Source organism: Jaculus jaculus, chromosome 10 (assembly GCF_020740685.1).
Source record: "Jaculus jaculus isolate mJacJac1 chromosome 10, mJacJac1.mat.Y.cur, whole genome shotgun sequence".
Lineage (NCBI taxonomy): Eukaryota > Metazoa > Chordata > Mammalia > Rodentia > Dipodidae > Jaculus > Jaculus jaculus.
Window position 1 is genome coordinate 59,184,007 of NC_059111.1, and position 19,358 is coordinate 59,203,364.

A 19,358-nucleotide genomic window follows, 5' to 3' on the forward strand; every position below is an offset into this window, starting at 1 on the left:
TTTCTAAATCATTAAATAATGATGTCACCATGTAGTTAGTTTATTTAGATACTGTTTATATATATATATATATACACACATACATACATACACACATACACTTTCTCTTTTATTTTAAGGAGTTGGAGCTATACAAGGAGGAACTTCAGACAAAACCTGCACTTCTGGCAATTAATAAAATGGATTTGCCAGATGCCAAAGTTAAATTTTGTGAGTTGATGGAACAACTCCAGAATCCTGAGGGTAAATCACTTATTTACTTTATTCCTGTTTAATGACTACTTACTGTGTGCAAGAATGTTAATGGGTTTTCAGCAGGGGTAGTTTAGTGAAATTTTTCTATTTTTTTATTTGTGCGTATGTATGTGTATTTATGGGCACACTCGTGCTACAGGGCATGTGTGGAGGTAAGAGAATAATCTTAAGTGTTTCTCCTCTCCTTCCACTTTCTTTTAAGATTGGGTCTCTTGCCACTGCTGCTTGTGAGCTTCTGAATTTTCCTGGCTCCACCACCCATTGTCATAAGCATGTTGGGATTACTGGCTTGTGTGCTTTGAGTAGACACTGAAGAAGATCTGGTTACTGAGGATGATCCAACTCACGTCAGCAGGCTTGCAAGCCTTTATCCACTGAGCCATCCTCCCAGCCTCAGGGTAGTTTTTGAGGCAAAAGCTCATGTAGTCCAGGCTGGCCTCTAGTTTAATTGTAGCCACCAATAACTTTGAACTCCTGATCCAATTGCTCAACCTCCTAAGTACTGGGATTACATGTACCACTATGTCCTGCTGACGGTTATTGTCAATGAGGAGGAAAACTCTGAAACTGTGTATATTTGAAGAAAATATAAGCTGTATAAAATATTTAAATAACCTTGTAACATAGTTTCTCTACTCCCTAAATGTGTGATATAGATGATACATTAGAGGAGACAGAAGATAAGGAGTACTTTGATCTGAAAAGGTCAAGAACTAAAACTTAACCTGAGCTCTTCAAGAGTACATGGGATTTGATTGAACAGACCAAAGTATCACCTGTGATATCAGTCCCTTTAATTAACATGTTCTTACCTGCTTTAGAACTTCATTTCCCTAGAACACTATGCACTTAACCACAGAGTCAGGAGCTCTAAAGGAGTATATGTCAACAGTTACTTACAAACCCTCACTGCTGAGCCTGCCTGGTTTTTCTAAGTTCTAACTCAAAAGGCATAGCTTTTTCTTCTCTTTCTCTTCTGTGGATGCTGGCATGCTTGCGCTGACACTGAAGTTTTCCCATCTTTACATTCCTAGCCCCAAGCCTCTCTGATCCAGCAAATCCCTTTCTTCCTTTTGGAAGCTCTCCCATCCTCATGGGAGTCTTTTTCTATATTTTCCTTGATAAAGTCTACTTTTGCCATCCTCAAAAAAATAAAAATAAGAAAAGGCTTGCTTCTTTGGCACATCTCTGTAGAGCCCTAAATTTGTTTTGTTTTGCTTTGTTTTTATAGAAATTTTTTTTTTTCAACTTTTCAAGGTAGGGTCTTGCTGTAGTCCAGGCTGACCTAGACTTCACCATGTAGTCTCAGGGTGGCCTCGAACTCACAGTGATCCTCCTACCTCTGTCTCCTGAGTGCTGAGATTAAAGGCATGTCCCACCACACCCAGCTCAGAAATGTTCTTTTAAGGTATCTGTTGCCTCATCTTATTGAACCTCCTCAAAACAAATTTTATTATTTCTTGAAGTATGTCATGTTCATGAGTGATCTGTTTATACTTCATTTGGATTAAAATGTACTTATCCAACAGTAATTTTACTATGTACCTATCATTGTCAAGAACTTTACCATTGTCATTACTAAAATTTAAAGGCTCCAAGAGCTTACTAGAGAGAGGAGGAAAAAAATGAATCTAAAATGCTAAATGTTTGGTTCCATGCTTCACATATTGAAAGACAAAAATCATCCCACCTGGATATTCTTTCTTTAAGATTTTCTGCATTTGTTTGAAAAAAGCATGATCCCAGAGAAGACTATGGAGTTCCAACATATCATCCCCATCTCAGCAGTGACTGGAGAAGGAATTGAAGAATTAAAGAACTGTGTAAGGAAATCACTGGATGAACACAATAGCCAAGAAAACAATGCATATCATAAGAAACAGTTGCTTGATTTGCAGACTTCCAAGTTCATGTCTTACAGTAGGCTACCATCAAAGCATGCTATTACTGCTTCAAGAAAAGATGTGATCTAAACATAGTAAAATATTACTGATAGAATACTATTTGGTCCTAACAAAAGGAAATAATGCTATTTTTGAAAACATGGATGAGTCTGGAATACATTATGTTTACAGAAATAATCTAGGCACAGAAAGGCAAATAACCACATAACCTTACTTGGATGTGGAGTCTCAAAAAAAAAAAAAAAAGAGCTGGTAGAAGCCCAGAACTATATTGGTTATTAAGGGTGAGGAAATGGAGGCTAGAGACATAGTCACAAGATGGAAAGCCAGGCATGGTGGTGCACGCCTTTAATCCCAGCATTTGAGAGGCAGAGGTAGGAGGGTCACCATGAGTTTGAGGCCACCCTGAGAGTACAGAGTGAATTCCAAGTCAGCCTGGACTAGAGTGAGAAAAGAAAAAGATGGAAAGTTTCAATTAGTATCAATAAGTTCTGGAGGTCTATAACAGTTTATCAAAGTTGATGAGAAAGTAGTTGGTTTTTTTTTTTTTTGAGGCAAGCCCAACAGACTGGCCTTTTTTTTTTAATGTGAATGAGAGAGAGAGAGAGAGAGAATTGATGAACCAGGTCCTCAAGCTACTGCAGTCGAATTCCAAACGTGTGTGCCTGTGCCACCTTGTATGCTTGCGTCACTTTGTGCATCTGGCTCATGTGGGACCTGGAGAGTCAAACATGAGCCCTTAGGCTTCACAGGCAAGCACCTTAACCACTAAACCATCTCTCAAGCCTGAGAAAATAGGTTTTAAAGTGTTCTCACCATGCACACGTGCACACACACACACACACACACACACACACACACACACACAAAAAAAAAAAAAACCCTGAGAATATGCACTGTTAGCTAGCTTGATTGAACCATTCACATGATGTAATAAACTTTATGTCAATTAAAAATGGCATTGAGCCGGGCATGGTGGTGCACGCCTTTAATCCCAGCACTCGGGAGGCAGAAGTAGGTGGATCACTGTGAGTTTGAGGACACCCTGAGACTACATAGTTAATTCCAGGTTAGCCTTGGCTAGAGTGAGACCCTACCTCGAAAAACCAAAAAAAAAAAAAAAAAAGGCATTGAAATTGCATTAATTTCATAACTTTCCATATTGTAGTCAGAAGGTATGTGTGTCATTCAAGAAGATAAAATCTATTAATTCCTGCTTGACTATTTGAAAGATACAAATAGTTTTATTATAATGTATACATAGTCACTATAAAAAAATCTGTAAAAAGAGTAATAGTATTTAAAATAAAAAACATTTACTTCTTTATACATGAGGTCCTCAGTCTTTCCCAAAGAAAACTACTGTTAATAGCTATGTTCTTACAGAAATTTTTGTGTGTATATTTTTACCCAGATGAGTTCATCTTAAAGTTTTTAAGCTTTTTTAATAACAAAATAATAGAAAGTTAATAAGCTTTAAAACATTCTTTAGCAACTTTGGAGGTGGATGGGGAAGATTGTGAGGTCAGGACCAACTTGAGCTACATAGCAAGTTCTAGGTCATCATGGACTAAGCAGACCTTCAAAAAACTTCAGTGGAATTGTTTTCTTATATTTACATGTATGTGTGGCGGGGGTGGGGTGAGGGGTGGGGAGTGAAGGAGGTTGGAGTGGCAGTGGGGAGCAGGGTATGCTATGACCTTTTGTTACTGCAAACAAATGCTAAACACGTGGGTCATTTTTTGCTTGTGTGGGTACCTTGAGAATTGAACCTGGGCTTACAGGCTTTGCAAGCAAGTACCTTTAACAATTAAACCATCTTCCCAGCCCCCATTCCTTGGTATTTTTTAATTATTAGAAATTAGTTGCTAATTTAATGCTTAGTAAAGACTATAGCTATTCATCTCTCTTTTCTTTGTTAAATATTTTATTTATTTAGTTTTGGTTTTTTTGAGGTAGGATTTCTCTAGCCCAGGCAGACCTGGAACTCACTCTACTCCCAGACTAGCCTCAAACTCACATCAACCCTCCTTTCTTTGCCTCCCAAAGGCAATAGGGTCAATAGTCACTCCAGATGCATGTGCCACTTGGCTTTACATGGGTACTGAGGTCCAGAGGGGTGGCTCACGCCTTTAATCCCAGCACTTGGAAGGCAGAGGTAGGAGGATTGCTATGAGTTTGAGGCCAGCCTGAGACTACATAATGAATTCCAGCTCAGCCTGGGCAAGCGTTAACATCTTACCTCAAAAACAAACAGTCAGGCATGGTGACTCATGCCTTTAATCCTAGCACTTAGGAGACAGAGGTAAGAGGATTGCCATGAGTTTGAGACCACCTGGAGACTACGTAGTGAATTCCAAGACAGTCTAGGCTAGAATGAGGCCTTCCCTCAAGTTTTTTTCAAACAATGCATGGGTACTGGGGAAACAAACCTAGGTCCTTAGGCTTTGTAGGCAAATGCCTTAAGTACTGAGCCATCTCTAGCCATTCTCTCATTGCCAGTGTTTTCCTCAATTGATCACCACCCTTTTTTATTTTTGTTTTTATTTATTTTTTGAGATAGGGCCTCTCACTGTACCTGGAACTCACTGATACACTACACTGGTTAGCCAATAAGCCCTGGGGATCCTCCTGCTTCCCTGGCACTGGGCTTACAGGTATATGCCACCACACTGGCTCTTATGTGGATGCTGGGGGTCTGAACTCAGGTCTTCATGCTTGCATGGCAAGCACTTTACCAACAGGCATCACCACACCCATTACTCACACTTTTGAAAAAAAAATAATTTTTTAAAAACTATTTACTGGCAGTTGTTGGCCAGGGAGGTCCCTGATACCCCCAAAACATTATAGGCCATTGCCGAGGCCCTTGGTTTCCCACCAGGAATCGATGGTAAGACCTTATTGCTGAAGACTCCACATACCTGGGGTGCAAGGCTACTGAGAAATCCTGCTGGAACTGAGTTGATAATCTCCTCCATGTAGAACAGCTGACAGAAAGCTGGAAGAAGCCATTCTCCATGTAGTTCAATGGGAGAAAGAGATACCACCAGTGAAGATACTCAACAGTAGACACTGCAAGCCTTATAATTGGCCAGCCAGGCCAAATGAGCCAACAGGTGCAATAGAGGCACGTCTGTCATGGTGGAAACCAACTGCCTTCCAATTGGACTGGAGGCCTGCTCCATGGGGGCGGGGGGGGGGGGGGACACACATCCCTGATACTTAAAACTTAAAACAGGGTAGTCATGAGCCCTAGAGGTATAACATCTGCTGATGTCTGGAAAAATGTATATACTATGCTTATCAAACTGCCCAGCAAGCACTTCTCTTAATATTCATACCCTTGTATTAACGCTACTCTCACTTTGGGTAGAGAATCTTCTCTTTTTCAGATGTCAGTGACTTTGGGATGACTCAGAAGGTATCATAGTGCTGGAAAGAAGTGACTGGAGTACTGAGTAACATCTCGATCACACCTTCCAAGGCTCAGGATCTAATGCAGAAGAGGTGGTGGAAAGAATGTAAGAGCCGGGCTGGAGAGATGGCTTAGCGGTTAAGCGCTTGCCTGTGAAGTCTAAAAACCCCGGTTCAAGGCTCGGTTCTCCAGGTCCCACGTTAGCCAGATGCACAAGGGGGCGCACGCGTCTGGAGTTCGTTTGCAGAGGCTGGAAGCCCTGGCGCGCCCATTCTCTCTCTCTCCCTCTATCTGTCTTTCTCTCTGTGTCTGACGCTCTCAAATAAATAAATAAATAAAAATTTTTAAAAAAAAAAGAAAGTAAGAGCCAAAGGAAGGGTAGGACTCCTTACAACATGCTCCCTCCAGACATAAAATGGCCGGGATATCCATGACATCATAGTCCCTGATACTACCTACACGAGACCATCATAAGAGGAGGAAAAGATCATGACATCAAAATAAAAGAGACTGATCGGGATGGGAAGAGGGTATGATGGAGAGTGGAGTTTCAAAGGGGTAAGTGGGGGAAGGGAGGGTTTCACCATGGGGTATTTTTTATAATCATGGAAGTTGTTAATAAAAATAATTTTAAAAAATCCCAGACTTTAGGAAATGTAAAAGAAAAAATTATTTACTGATTTAAGCTTAAATTTCTTCTGCCTTTACAATATGGATGTCTTTTTGTTACATGTTATTTATTTCATTTTTGTTCTTTTTTCTGTTCTCTACTCCTACCTTCTGTTCTAGTTCCTGAACTTTTCTCCTCATTATACTGGATTTTATGAGGTATTCTTATATACTAAGCACCTTTCAGGGTATTCTGTGTAGTTGAAGAGAACAGACAGAACCTTTATAGAGCTCACTTTCCATAGCAGAAGCTGCAGGGAACTGGAATGGCCTACTTCCACTTTGCATCAAGGAAATAAGTGTGAGGAAGGCTCTTGGAATTTATACTGATCACGGGGACCATGTTTTAGTTGGCTACACTACATTTATAACTTCAGTGATTATATTTCAGTGCTGTATTAAGTATAGAGAAGTAGCAATGTGAGAACAGTGTCATGCAGTGAATTCAAAAGTTTCTGATGCCATAGTCTTATTTTGTGCTGTGGCAAAGGATAGGGATGTTGAGTATTCAGAGGAATTGGCTTTATCATTAACAGCAAAGATATCACTCTATGATTAACTAAAGCATTTCATGATTTGTTATATAATGTTGTAAAATGTTATATTAATTAGTATTATCTAGTTACTGAAAGTGTACTTTATCATTCTTTTTTGATCTTCCATTTTTATTCTAAACAAATGGAGAAAATCCAGATTATTATTATTTTTGTTGTTGTTTTGTTTTTTGGTTTTTTGAGGTAGGGTCTCACTCTAGCCCTGGCTGACATGGAATTCACTCTGTATTCTCAGGGTGGCCTCAAACTCATGGTGATCCTCCTACCTCTGCCTCCTGAGTGCTGAGATTAAAGGGGTGTGCCACCACACCCAGCTTTCAGATTACTTTTTACATAAAACAAATTTTAAGGGCTGCGTGTACAAGACCTTGCATGTGTCCTCAGCACCACATAAAGAACTGATTGAAGTTTTCACTTAGAAGTTCATCTTTTATTTACTTATCTGCAAGCAGAACGAGATGGAAGAGAGAGAGAGAGAATGGGCGTGCCAGGGCCTACAGCAGCTACAAGTGAACTTCAGATATGTGCACCACTGTATCTGGCTTTACGTGGATACTGGGGAATCAAACTAGGGTCATTAGGCTTTGCAGGCAAGTGCCTAAACCACTAATCCATCTCTCTACCCCCAGAAGTTCATCTTTAACATGTTCTAAGACCTTTTATTTTGCCTAGGCTTTCATGATTTACTTTTCAAAATAAATGCTTTTGGAATGTTTAACAGTTGTACTAGTGAATAATCAATCCATCAACATAGCATATGCAGCAAATTTTTACTGATTCCCAGTAGTCTTTGCAGAACTTGTCATCTCAGATTTACCATCATGAAACATGAGCTTATCCTGGCAGACAGTGCAACTATTAGAACAGTCTCAAGTTTGATCTGTGCACCTATGAACATGCAAAACTCCAGAATACCTATTATGTTCTTTTTGATGATATTCAATTATGCATTGCTTGGCAATAGGGATGTGGTCTGAGAAAGGCAAATAAATAAATTTAAAAGGATAAAAATGTCAGGTGTGGTGGAGCACATCCTTAATCCCAGCACTTGGGTGACTAAAGTAGGAGGATTGCCGTGAGTTAAAAATGAAGTTAGCAGTAACATCTATGTACAGAAGATACATTATTGCAAAAATATAGCATTTTTTGGTTTAAAGACCATGTAAACTTAATAAAGAATCTTAAGTCCTTAAGAGTGCCTCAAGTTTTGTTTAAATCTTAACTTTCCTTGTAGAATAAACAAGTGGAACAAGTTCTGAAATCTTTTTCTTTTAATTCTTTTTCTTTAAGGTAGGGTCTTGCTTTAGCCCAGACTGACCTGGAATTAGTCTCAGGCTGGTCTCAAACTCACAGCAATCCTCCTACCTCAGCCTTCAGAGTGCTGGCATTAAAGGCGTGTACTACCACACCTAGTAAGTTCTGAAATCTTAACTGAGTATATGGACTGTGCTATCAAACATTTTAGCTAACAAGGCAGTACCACCATAGGCTAGGTACTGTGCTGAGTACATGACCTATATAGTAGCTTGTTTAAAAACTATTCTAGGCCAGGCGTGGTGGTGCACATCTTGAATCTCAGCACTTGGGCAGCGGAGGTAGGAGGATCACCATGAATTCAAGGACACCCTGAGACTACATAGTGAATTCTAGGTCAGCCTGGGCTAGAGTGACCCTACCTCCAAAAACAGAAACAAAAAAAATAAAAAAAAAAAAAAAAAGCTATACTATATTGCCTCCTGGTCACTTTTTTTTTTTTTTTTTTTTTTTTTTTTTTTTGAGGTAGGGTCTCACTCTAGTCCAGGCTGACCTGAAATTCACTATGTAGTCTCAGGGTGGCCTCAAACTCTCAGTGATCCTTCTACCTCTGCCTCCCGAGTGCTGGGACTAAAGGTGTGTGCCACTACACCTGGCTGGTCACTTTAAATTGAGTAAGGCATAAGGGAACATTTTTAACAATATTTTTCAGAATCTAAAATATTTTATAATTTTTAAATGTTATTTAAGTATTTTATTTCTATTTATTTGAAAGAAGAAGAGAGAAAAAGAAAGAATGGGTGTGCCAGGGCCTCCAGCTGTTGCAAATTAACTCCAGACACATGTGTCACTCTGTGCATCTGGCTTACATGGGTCCTGGGGAATTGAACCTGGGTTCTTTGGCTTTGCATATAAGCACCTTAATCACTAAGCCATCTATCCAGCCCTAAAATATTTTATAACTTATAAAAGACATTTAATGAAATACATAACATTTACAAAATTTTATAATTTGGGAATTAAGCCAATTAGACAAAGATAAGGGGGAAATAGGATAAAGCTAGATTCTTTCAGGCAGTTTCAGTTAGAAACAGGCCCAGAGAAAACTGATGCCACCTTACCTTGGCATGAATGGAACTCTTGGCAGGAATGGAACAAATGTCTGATCAAGACTCAACCACAACAGCTACAGTACCCCCTGCTGCCCACAGTCTAGCCTGACCTAGGTGGCTTCCCTCTGGGGTCTGCCCTTCAAATCTATAAACCATTTGGGTCTTCCCCTTGCATACTTGAATGTGACAGAAAAAGCCATTTTCAGTCAACTATGAAGGCCTGTCCTTGCTGTTTGCCAGTCTCTTCTGCTTTTTAGAGCCTGTGTGTGTGTGTGTTTCTGTCTATCTCAGTCTCTCTGATCTTCCTGGCCTTACCCTGTGCTGCTTGGATACATGTGAATCTGGCTTCCTCTCTACCTCCCAGCCTAACTGGGTTGAGGTAGAGAGTATAGTACTGTCTCTTGGTCTGAATAATTCTCTACCTGCTTCTGTGTAACTTCTCTAAACTCAGAGTAGCCATGTGGTATAATCTTTTACTACTCATTTCTCATCTGCTTTTCTTGGTCTCTGCTTTGATATTTTCCCTCTGCTATTCTCCCTTAAGATCCCACCATTTGCCCTCTTAGCTTCCTTGCATGGGGAATCACAATGTAGATGCTATGTGTGTTTCTTCTAAATCTCCCTATATATGCACCTAAGTTCTATCTTCCATATGATTGTGGCTCTACTCCAGTCTTTCCTGAACTATGTTTTCCCCATGAGTGTGTGTTTCCTTCTTTCCATGTGCTTATGACTCTGCTCTAGCCTTCTTCCTAGATCCCAATTTCCCTTTAAATAATCCCTACAATTTGTGATTTTTCCCTAAATAAACTTAATTATTCCTAATCTAGCCTTCTTGAGTTCTTTTTTTTTTTTTCTTTTTTTTTTTTTTTTTTTTTTGGTTTTTCGAGGTAGGGTCTCACTCTGGCTCAGGCTGACCTGGAACTCACTATGTAGTCTCAGGGTGGCCTCGAACTTTCAGCGATCCTCCTACCTCTGCCTCCCGAGTGCTGGGATTAAAGGCGTGCACCACCATGCCCGTCTTGAGTTCATTTTTATCAATTCTTTGTTAAAAAATAGGAAAGGAGGGCAGGAGAAATGGCTTTGTGGTTAAGGTGATTACCTGCAAAGCCTAAGGACCCAGGTTCTATTTCTCAGCACCCACATAAGCCAGATGCACAAAGTGGCACATACGTTTGGAGTTTATAGGGTCTTGAGGCCCTAGGGTGCCCATTGTCCCCCCCAACCCCCATCTGTCTATCTGTCTCTTTCTCTCTCTCAAAAAAATAAAATATTTTTAAAAAATAGAACAGGACCCAAAATTGGGATTGATAAACTTGGGGAATCTCTCCTGACCCCCCAAATCCTGAACCACTAGTTGACATAAAATGTTGGCAAATAGCATGGTATTATTTAGTAAAACATCTTTTGGGTGTTTGTGTGTTTTTCACCCTAGCCCTAGCTGACTTGGAACTCACTTGTGTAGCCCCAAACTGGTTTCAAACTCACAAGATCCTCCTCCCCTGGCATCCAATGCTGGAATTTATAAGCATGAGCCACCATGGCTGGCTTTTTTTCTTTTTCCTTAAAGAGAGAGCTCTTGTTTTCTGTTTAGAGCTTGGTAGGGAGGGAGGGGGGGGGGGGGAGAGAGAGAACGGGAGCGCATTGTGGTGTGGTGTGGAGAGTGTATGTATAGTGTATGCACAGATGTATGCAAATGTATGTGTGGGTGTGAGGGGGGTAAAGTTAAGTAACTGGACCCCAGAAGGTAAAAAGGACAGGAAAGATGATCTGATTTCTTATCTCTTGCCTAATTCCAAAGAACTGTTTTTCCACAGTCAGGGACCCCTCCTGGGAGGAAGATCTTTTATAGGATTTAAACATTGTCGTTGGTCAAGTTCAGCCCCCCATCCCCACCGGGAACTTGGTGCCAGAGCTAATCTCCTCCTGAGACAGCCCTTACCCCTAACCAACCAGCTGGCCTTCTGGTTCACCTGGGCCAAAAGAGAGCCCACCAACCTAAGGTGAACTTTCTTTTTTCTTTCCAAGCCTTTTCCCCAGATCAGTATCTGGTCACGTGGACTCCTGAGGTACAGTGGCCCACATGGGCTTTTGGGCTCCACTGGTATACTTCTCTTCTCCCCACTTTATCTCCCCTTACCTACCAGCCTTCCTCTTTACACATTGCTTTGTAAAATCTGAATAAAATGTGGTATTTTAAAAATTATTCTCTTGACTCTGGAATTGTCAATTCTTTGGTTAGTTTGCAGATATTAACTCAGGGCTTGAGGTTCCAGGATCCCCAATTTCCTCTTACAGGTGCAGATGCCAGAGGAAAGACTTTGGGTGCTCGCCTCTAAAGCTCTTCACATGTTTCTTTGAGATGGCATTTCTCACTAAACCTTAATTGCCAATTTGGTTAGACTGGCTGTCTAGCAAGTTCTAGTGATTGGCCTCCACCATCCACAGGACTTGGCTTTATAGGTGTGTATGGCCATATCCAGCTTTTGTAAGTGGGTACTAGTGAATTTAACTCAGTAAATCAGGTTCTCTTAGGCCCCCAGGCTTGCATTGGGCCATTTCCTCAGCCCCAGGAATATATATCTATTACGGGCATCTTTAAAAAAAAAAAAAATTGAGTGGATGTTAGCAAGTTGAAGGAAAGTAAAAACCAAATAGGTAAGAAAAATGAGAAAAAGAAGCTGGATATGGTCGTGCATGCTTTTAATCCCAGCACTTGGGAGGCAGAAGTAGGATCACTGTGAGTTCAAGGCCAGCTTGGTACTACAGAGTGAATTCCAGGTCAGCCTGTGCTAGAATGGGATCCTGCCTCGAAACCCCACCACCACCACCACCGAAAGAGAGAGAAGAAGAAGAATAGGGCTGGAGAGATGGCTTAGTGGGTAAGGTGCTTACCTACAAAGCCTGAGGACCCAGGTTTAATTCCCCAGTACCCACAAAAGCCAAATGCACAAGGTGTCACACGTGTTTGGAGTTCATTTGCAGTGGCTAAAGGCCCTGGAGCTCGCTCTCTTTCTCTATCCCTCTCTCTCTCTCTCTTTGCCTCTCTCAAATAAATAAAATATTTTTTTAAAAAAATGAAAAAAACACAGAAGAAAGAGAGCTTTGAATACTGGAAAATTGCTAAGTCCCCTTGGAGTCAGGAGTAACAAGTGAGGTCATTACCCCAGTTGACTATGCAAACATGAAAAGGCCAGCAGCAATTTTAGCAACCATTTCTGACCACACTCGCCCACTACTTTTAGGAAAATTATAATTAAAGTATTTTTAGCATATGATAGCTTATTAATTAATAGTTGTTTTATACTTGGAGGACTTCAGAGGAAGTAATCACCTTTGCATACATAGCATTAAATTCTTTGTAATAGAAATGACATCCTTTGGGATACCTAGACACCAGGCTATGTGAAGCATAGCTCCTATCTGAATCATGTCTTTGAAATACTTGGAATTTGAAGAACAGGATATGCAATTTATATCAGAGCTAATTTTGGAGCAATATATGAACAAGTCATTTTTCCTACTTATTTTGTAAAGTCTGAGTGCATTCAAAGTTGAAAGTAATGAACAAAAGCTTGCTTTGTTCATATCCCATATTCCAATGTATTTTCTGAAATTGCCAATATTTCCTGACCAGTGTCTTCATTTTTTATTGGTTATCAAACTTTTCGGTATTATTTGTATGTAAAAAGCTTTAAGAATACTGCTGTAGTTATGTTAAGCAAAAGTCGCTGGGTGTGGTGGTGCATGCTTTTAATCCCAGCACTAAGGAGGCAGAGGTAGGAGGATTGCTGAGAGTGAGAGGCCACCATGAGACTCCATAGTGAATTCCAGGTCAGCCTGGGCTAGAATGAGACCCTACCTTGAAAAAAACAAAAACAAAAAAATTAAAAGTTCATAATTATACAGCTAAGATATATCTTCATTATTTATTTCCATAAGGTTCCCTACAAATTGCAGGAGGTGTAGATTTTTAAATCAAGGACAGATGTTGAGTAAAAGCTACTGACTGGATAGATTTGAAACATGATTAAGTAAAATCATAAAAGGACCTGGTCAACTGAATCCTAATGGGGGAAATAAGAGTATTATATAATACTTGAGCCTCAGTTTCAAAACACACTTTTTTTCCCCCAGAAGTGGTACCATTTGGTGTCAAGAGAAATAGTAAGAATAATATGATGAGTAAACATGGGGTTTCCTATAAAAACACAAACCATAATAACTACTCTGCTTCAAAAAACCATGCATGTTATAATTTCAAATTTGTAACACATTCTCTCAAAAATTTAACATACAAGTTTCTGTCTTAAAAACCGGCGCAGGGGGAATAGCAGTGGCTGTGGTAATGCTAAAAGATTTTGAAATTTGGAAAGCAGTTATAAACATAAGCCTTCAATTATTCTACTTGTAGGCAAATTCTTTTGTACAGTCCCTTTCTTTTCCTCCTCTCTCCCTTCACGGGTAACTTTATTAGAGATAAGAAACATGATGGGCGATTGCAAATGTAAGTAATCCCAGCTACGTGAGAGACAAGGTAGGAGGATTGTAAGTTCAAGGCCTATCTGGGCTATGTAGCAATACCCTGATTCAAAAATACATAAAGTGAAAGTTTATTTTCTTTTGAGACTGGGTCTCATTCTGCACCCCAGGCTGTCCTTAACTCACTATGTATACAGACTAGCCTTGAACTCATGGTGATCCACCTGCCTCTAACCTCTCTAGTGCTAGAGTTACAGGTGTGAGCCACCACACCCATCTAATGAAATAAAAATTTGTTATTTTTTAATAAAAGCTAAGGATATAGGTCAGTGGTAAAATGCCTAGCATGTGTGAGGCCCTAGGTTCAATCCCCAGTGCCAGTAAAAAAAGTAAGAAATATGCAGTCATACTTCCAATTGCATCATGTACTATACACTCCTAACCATATTTGAAAATGCAGATGCTTTGGTTTATGAGAGAACATCAAGGACAGAGTTTTCTCTTTTCCTGTATTCTGATATTTCCTTTTTTGTTTTTAAAATTAATTTATATTTTAATTGTTTTTAAATTACTCATGCAGTTCTCAGACTCCTGGATCCAAAAGTCCTTCTGCCTCAGCCTCTTGAGTATCTGTGACTGTGGACATGTGCCACCATACCAAGTTGTCTTAACAGGTTTTAAAGTGATATCTGATGCTTAACATACTCAGAACTTTCTTCCCTGCTCGTTTTCTAGACCTGAGAATCCATGACTCTAGCCTGTTTCCTGATGTGTCTCTGGCAGTAGTTGGCCTTCTTTGGCTTGTGGATGCATTATCCCAATTCTCGCCTGCATCCTTACATGATGCTCTTGTGTACTGTTTATCTCCAAATGCTCCCCTTCCATTTCTTGCATGTGCATATGTATAATACATGTGATGTGGTATGTGTGGTATATGCATGTGCAGATGTGCATGCCCAATGTGGATAGGGACTGCAGAAGATAACATTGGGTGTTCCCTATCTATCACTTCCCCATTCATCACTTACATGCATATTTCCATGTGATCATCTCTCACTGATTCTGGGACATATGGATGTATCATTATTAAAATTGTGATCCCCGGTGATTTTTTGATTTCTGTTCCTCACGGGACTGGGTTACAGACATGTATGACCATACCCAGTTGTTTACATGGGTGCTGGGAAATCGAGCTCAGGTTATATTAGACCCCCTCAAACCATCATGTTTGCTTAGGAAGTGCTCTTACCTTCTGAGTGGTACAGCTCTCCAGCACCATTACCAGTAAAAATTTTTTATGTGAACACCAGTCCTTGGTGTCATAAGTATGCTGTGTCAGAAACAAACACACATGAGTTTTTCTGTAGTGTCAGAATTTATTGAACAATCACAAGGTATAGCCATTTCAATGGTAGCAATTTACCACATACTCCTGCTTTCCTTGACTGTTCTGGCTGAGGCAAACACAGGTTCTTTTATTGCAGTCTTTATTACTATTGTCAACTCTCCAAACACATAACACATGGGTATATATATATTATGCACATATACACACATATGTGGGTTACAGGATGATTACACAAGGGTTAAAAAAGGCAAAGAGGGGGCTGGAGAGATTGCTTAATAGTTAAAAGGTGCTTGCTTGCCAAGCATGATGGCCTAGGTTTGATTCCCCAGTACCAACACAGAGCCAGATATACAAAGTGGCACATGATCTGGAGTTCATTTGTAGTAGTGGGAGGCCCTGGCATGCCCATATTGTCTCTAACTCTCTCTCTGTCTCCCTCTGCCAAATAAATAAATAAAAATATTTTTTAATTTAATTATTTTTTATTAGCAACTTCCATGATCATAAACAATATCCCATGGTAATTCTCTCCCTCCCCCCACTTTCCCCTTTAAAATTTCAATATAAATACTTTTTTTTTAAAAAGGCAAAGAGGGGACGGAGAGATGGCTTAGCAGTGAAGGCGCTTGCCTGTGAAGCCTAAGGTGCCCAGATTCCATTCTCCATTTCCCACATAAGCCAGAAGCACAAGTTCTGTTGTCTGGAGTTCGTTTGCAGTGGCTGGGGCCCTGGTATGCCCGTTCTCTATCTTTATATCTGCCCTCAAATAAACAATTTAAAATAAATACAATTAAAAAGGCAAAGAGGGCTGGAGAGATGGATTTCACCATTAAGGCGCTTGCCTGTGAAGCCTAAGGACCCATGTTTGACTCTCCAGAACCCAGAAAGCCAGGCACATAAAGGTGAGGCAAGTGCAAGGTCACACATGCTCACTAGGTGGCACAAACATCTGGAGTTCATGTTCAGTGGCTGAGGCCCTGGCATGCCAACTCTCTTGCTTGTTTGCTCGCTTACTCAAAAAAAAAAAAAAAAAAAAAAATTAAAAAGGCAGAGTTTCTGAGAAAGCAGAACTCAGAAACCGACAGAAATAAAAAAAAAATCTCTGTATTGGTAAGAAAACCTGCTGAACAAGAGGCTGGAGAAAGTGCTGCCTGTTGGCAGTTGTCAGGCTTAGGGTCAGAGCAGAGCAGCAGGAAGAGTGAAGACTACACCAGGTCCAAATGAATGGATAGGTATATGGGCAGTAAGACAGCAGGTCCAGATGTGTGAACAGGCAGGTAGATGACAATTTAGTAGGCCTAGATGTACACACTAGGTGGCGAGATGACGAGTCAGTGAGATCCCTGTCACCATGGCAGTACTAGTTGTCCATTTATGGGGCCCAGGTGATGTACCCTTTCCTTGGTCTCTTGTGTCTGATAAGTTCTTGGGCCTGGTTTTTCTGATAGGATTTTAATATTTCCATATTAAACCTCAACCTGATAAATTTGTAGGGTGGTGCCTTTTGCATTGCTAGGAAAAAGTCATTTATCAGACTGCCACATGGGTGGTACTGGACAGATGGTGCTATTCATATATCCACCCAGGAGTAGAGTTAGCATCCTCCTCAAAATGGGGTCCATCAGGGCAAGGTACAGTCTGAAAAGCCACTGTTTCACATAACCTAGGGTGCAACTTAGAACAAGGCACAACTAGAGAGATCTCAACAATTGCCTGAGCTACACTGATTATTGCAGCTTAATGTGATTACTTCTATAGAGATGCTACTCTAACTGAATCATGCTGCATTCTGAGGTGCTAGGGATTAGGATGTCAGTATATAGATTTGTAGCAGGTGTAGGGGTGTGTGTGTGTGTGTGTGTGTACCTATAACAATTCTTGTTCTCTACATTTCAACTAACAGTAATAATCTTTCCAATTAATAATATCTTTTTTATTACACACACACACACCCTTAACCTTGCTGACATCTTGATTTGAGCCCAGCAGACCTATGGCAGACTTGTAACTTTCATAACTGTAAAATAATAAATTCCTGATATTTTTAAGCCCCAGGTTTTGTGGTAACTTGTTACATGAAACATACTGCAGTGACCAAGTGGGAGATTTTGTGAAATTTTCGTGATAAATGATACTACAGTTAATTCACTCCAAGATTTGACTTAAGTGAAAGAATATGATTAGAAGAAGCTAGGATTCTTAATGTTTTTATTTACCTATTTGCAAGGAGAGAAAGAGAGAGCCTCCAGCTATTGCAAACTCTGGATGCATGCATCACTTTGTGCATCTGGCTTTACATGGGTACCAGCGAATCAAACTCAGGTAGTTAGGCTTTGCAGACAAGCACTTTAAGTGCTGATCCATCTCTCTGGCCCAAGCTAGTATTTTTTAGTTGCTGATCTAAAGCATACAGGGAGCCGGGTGTGGTGGCACATGCCTTTAATCCCAGCACTCGGGAGGTAGAGGTAAGAGGATCGCCGTGAATTTGAAGCCACCCTGAGATTACATAATAAATTCCAGGTCATCCTGAGCTAGAGTGAAACCCTACCTCAAAAAACCAAAAATAAAAATAAAGCATACAGGGGTTTTGAGAATCATATACCAATGATCTCATCAAATCTCACTTGTTATTTAAATACCCTGGTCCCTTTTTGCTAAAAGACAGATGAATAATAGATCTAACTTGATCAACAAGTCTAGGAATAGGATTGCCTTGCTTTCCTTTTTATGCTTTTCTTTCTTTTACTTTGGTAAGCCACATTTGCAATTTTTTTTTTTTTTTTGAGGTAGGGTCTCACTCTAGCTCAGGTTGACTTGGAATTCAGTATGTAGTCTCAGGGTTGCCTCGAACTCATGGTGATCCTCCTACCTCTGCCTCCCGAGTGCTAAAATTAAAGGCATGCACCACCATGCCAGCTTTGCGTGTGTAATCTTAGCTACAGTCTACAAACTAGGTAGCATCATCAAGGATTGGAAAAGGGTGAGATAATTTTGTACGTAATTGATTCAGGTCAGTTTTCTGTATGGAAGAATAGAAATCCAGAGCAAAGTGATTACCCGTGTCATATTGCCATCAGTTATCTTTACTGCTAGAGTTTGCCTGGAGTCCAGAGGTCCTTTCACTACTCAGTGCTATCTCTATGTTACCTTTCTCAGCCTGGTTTCAGGATTGGACTATTTCTAGTCTTAGATGAGTTTATTCAACCTCTGAAACAATGTGTCAATAATGAGAAAGGGGTAATAGTGGACACATACTAACTAGTCTTTCCCCTGGTTTTATTTATTTTTAGAGAGAGAGACAAAGAATTGGTGTGCAAGGATCTCTAGCCATTGCCATTGAACTCCAGACATGTATGCCACCTTGTGCACATGTGTCACCTTATGTATCTGGTTTATGTGGATTCTAGGGAGTCGAACCTGAGTCTTTAGGCTTCCTAGGCAAGCACTTTAACTGCTTCAGGCCTTTTCCCTTGTTTTGAGTAACAGTCCAATTTTTATTACTGAAACACAAAATGGAAAATAAGTGTCCTTGTGTGTCAGACACTGTGTGACCTTTATGTAACGAAGTTGGAATTGAATAGTTTTCTGATGTGATGAACTGAAGGTACAGATAAGACTGTGAATACAAGTAGTTACTTGTCCAAGATCAACTTAGGGCATTGACCTTGAAATAGAATGAGTGTAATCCTTTACTTTTGTGTGAACTGTGATACTTTTTTCTTTTAAAAAAATTTAATTAATTTATTAGAGAGAGAGAGAGAAAGAGAGAGAGAAAACAGGCGCATCAGGGCAAATGAACTCCAGATGCGTGTGCCACCTTGTGCATCTGGTACTGAGTCCTCAAGGCTTTGCAGGCCTTAACCACTAAGCCATCATTCCACCCTTCCGTTTAAAAATTTTAAAGTTAGAAAATTTGAAGAAGTCGTGCAATAAACACCCATATACTCTTCTTAGACTCAACAGTTGTTAACATTAGCTACATTTTCTGTATTTCCGTGTGTGTTTATGTGTGTGTGTGTGAGAGAGAGACAGAGACACAGAGAGAGAGAGAGATCATTTGGGAATAGTAGGCATCATAACCCTTAAACCTTTGTGTAAAATCAGATAATTCAAGTATCTATTCATGTAGTACTTCACATTTAACAGATACCTAGAAAGGATAGTTGAAATTGTGTGGGAGAGTAAAGTTGGTGTAATAGTGTAGTATTTAGTCGTTTACTACTTAATCTTCAAGACAAGTACATAATGGACGTTAACTTTATTGTTACAAAATACTTCAAAAGTAATTTGTCCAGGGTCACCAAACCAGTATATACCACAGCCCCGTGCAAACTTGTCTGTTTTTAGAGTTTGGACCTTTTC

The 19,358-nt window shown here is 40.0% G+C and overlaps 1 protein-coding gene across 2 annotated transcripts in view; it reads left to right on the forward strand.

Moving 5' to 3' along the window:
- Gtpbp10 (GTP binding protein 10) overlaps positions 1-3,432 on the forward strand; it is a 31,648-nt gene extending 28,216 nt beyond the window's left edge. The window contains exons 9-10 of one of the 2 annotated variants that reach the window (XM_004671085.2): positions 120-243; positions 1,966-3,432. In XM_004671085.2, the coding sequence (XP_004671142.2) occupies positions 120-243; positions 1,966-2,228 (387 nt within the window). In that variant the 3' untranslated portion in view covers positions 2,229-3,432. Of the gene's footprint in view, positions 1-119; positions 244-457; positions 704-1,965 lie in introns of those variants that run through there. The other variant, XM_045161096.1, reaches the window with a different exon arrangement.
- Positions 3,433-19,358: the final 15,926 nt, after the last annotated feature.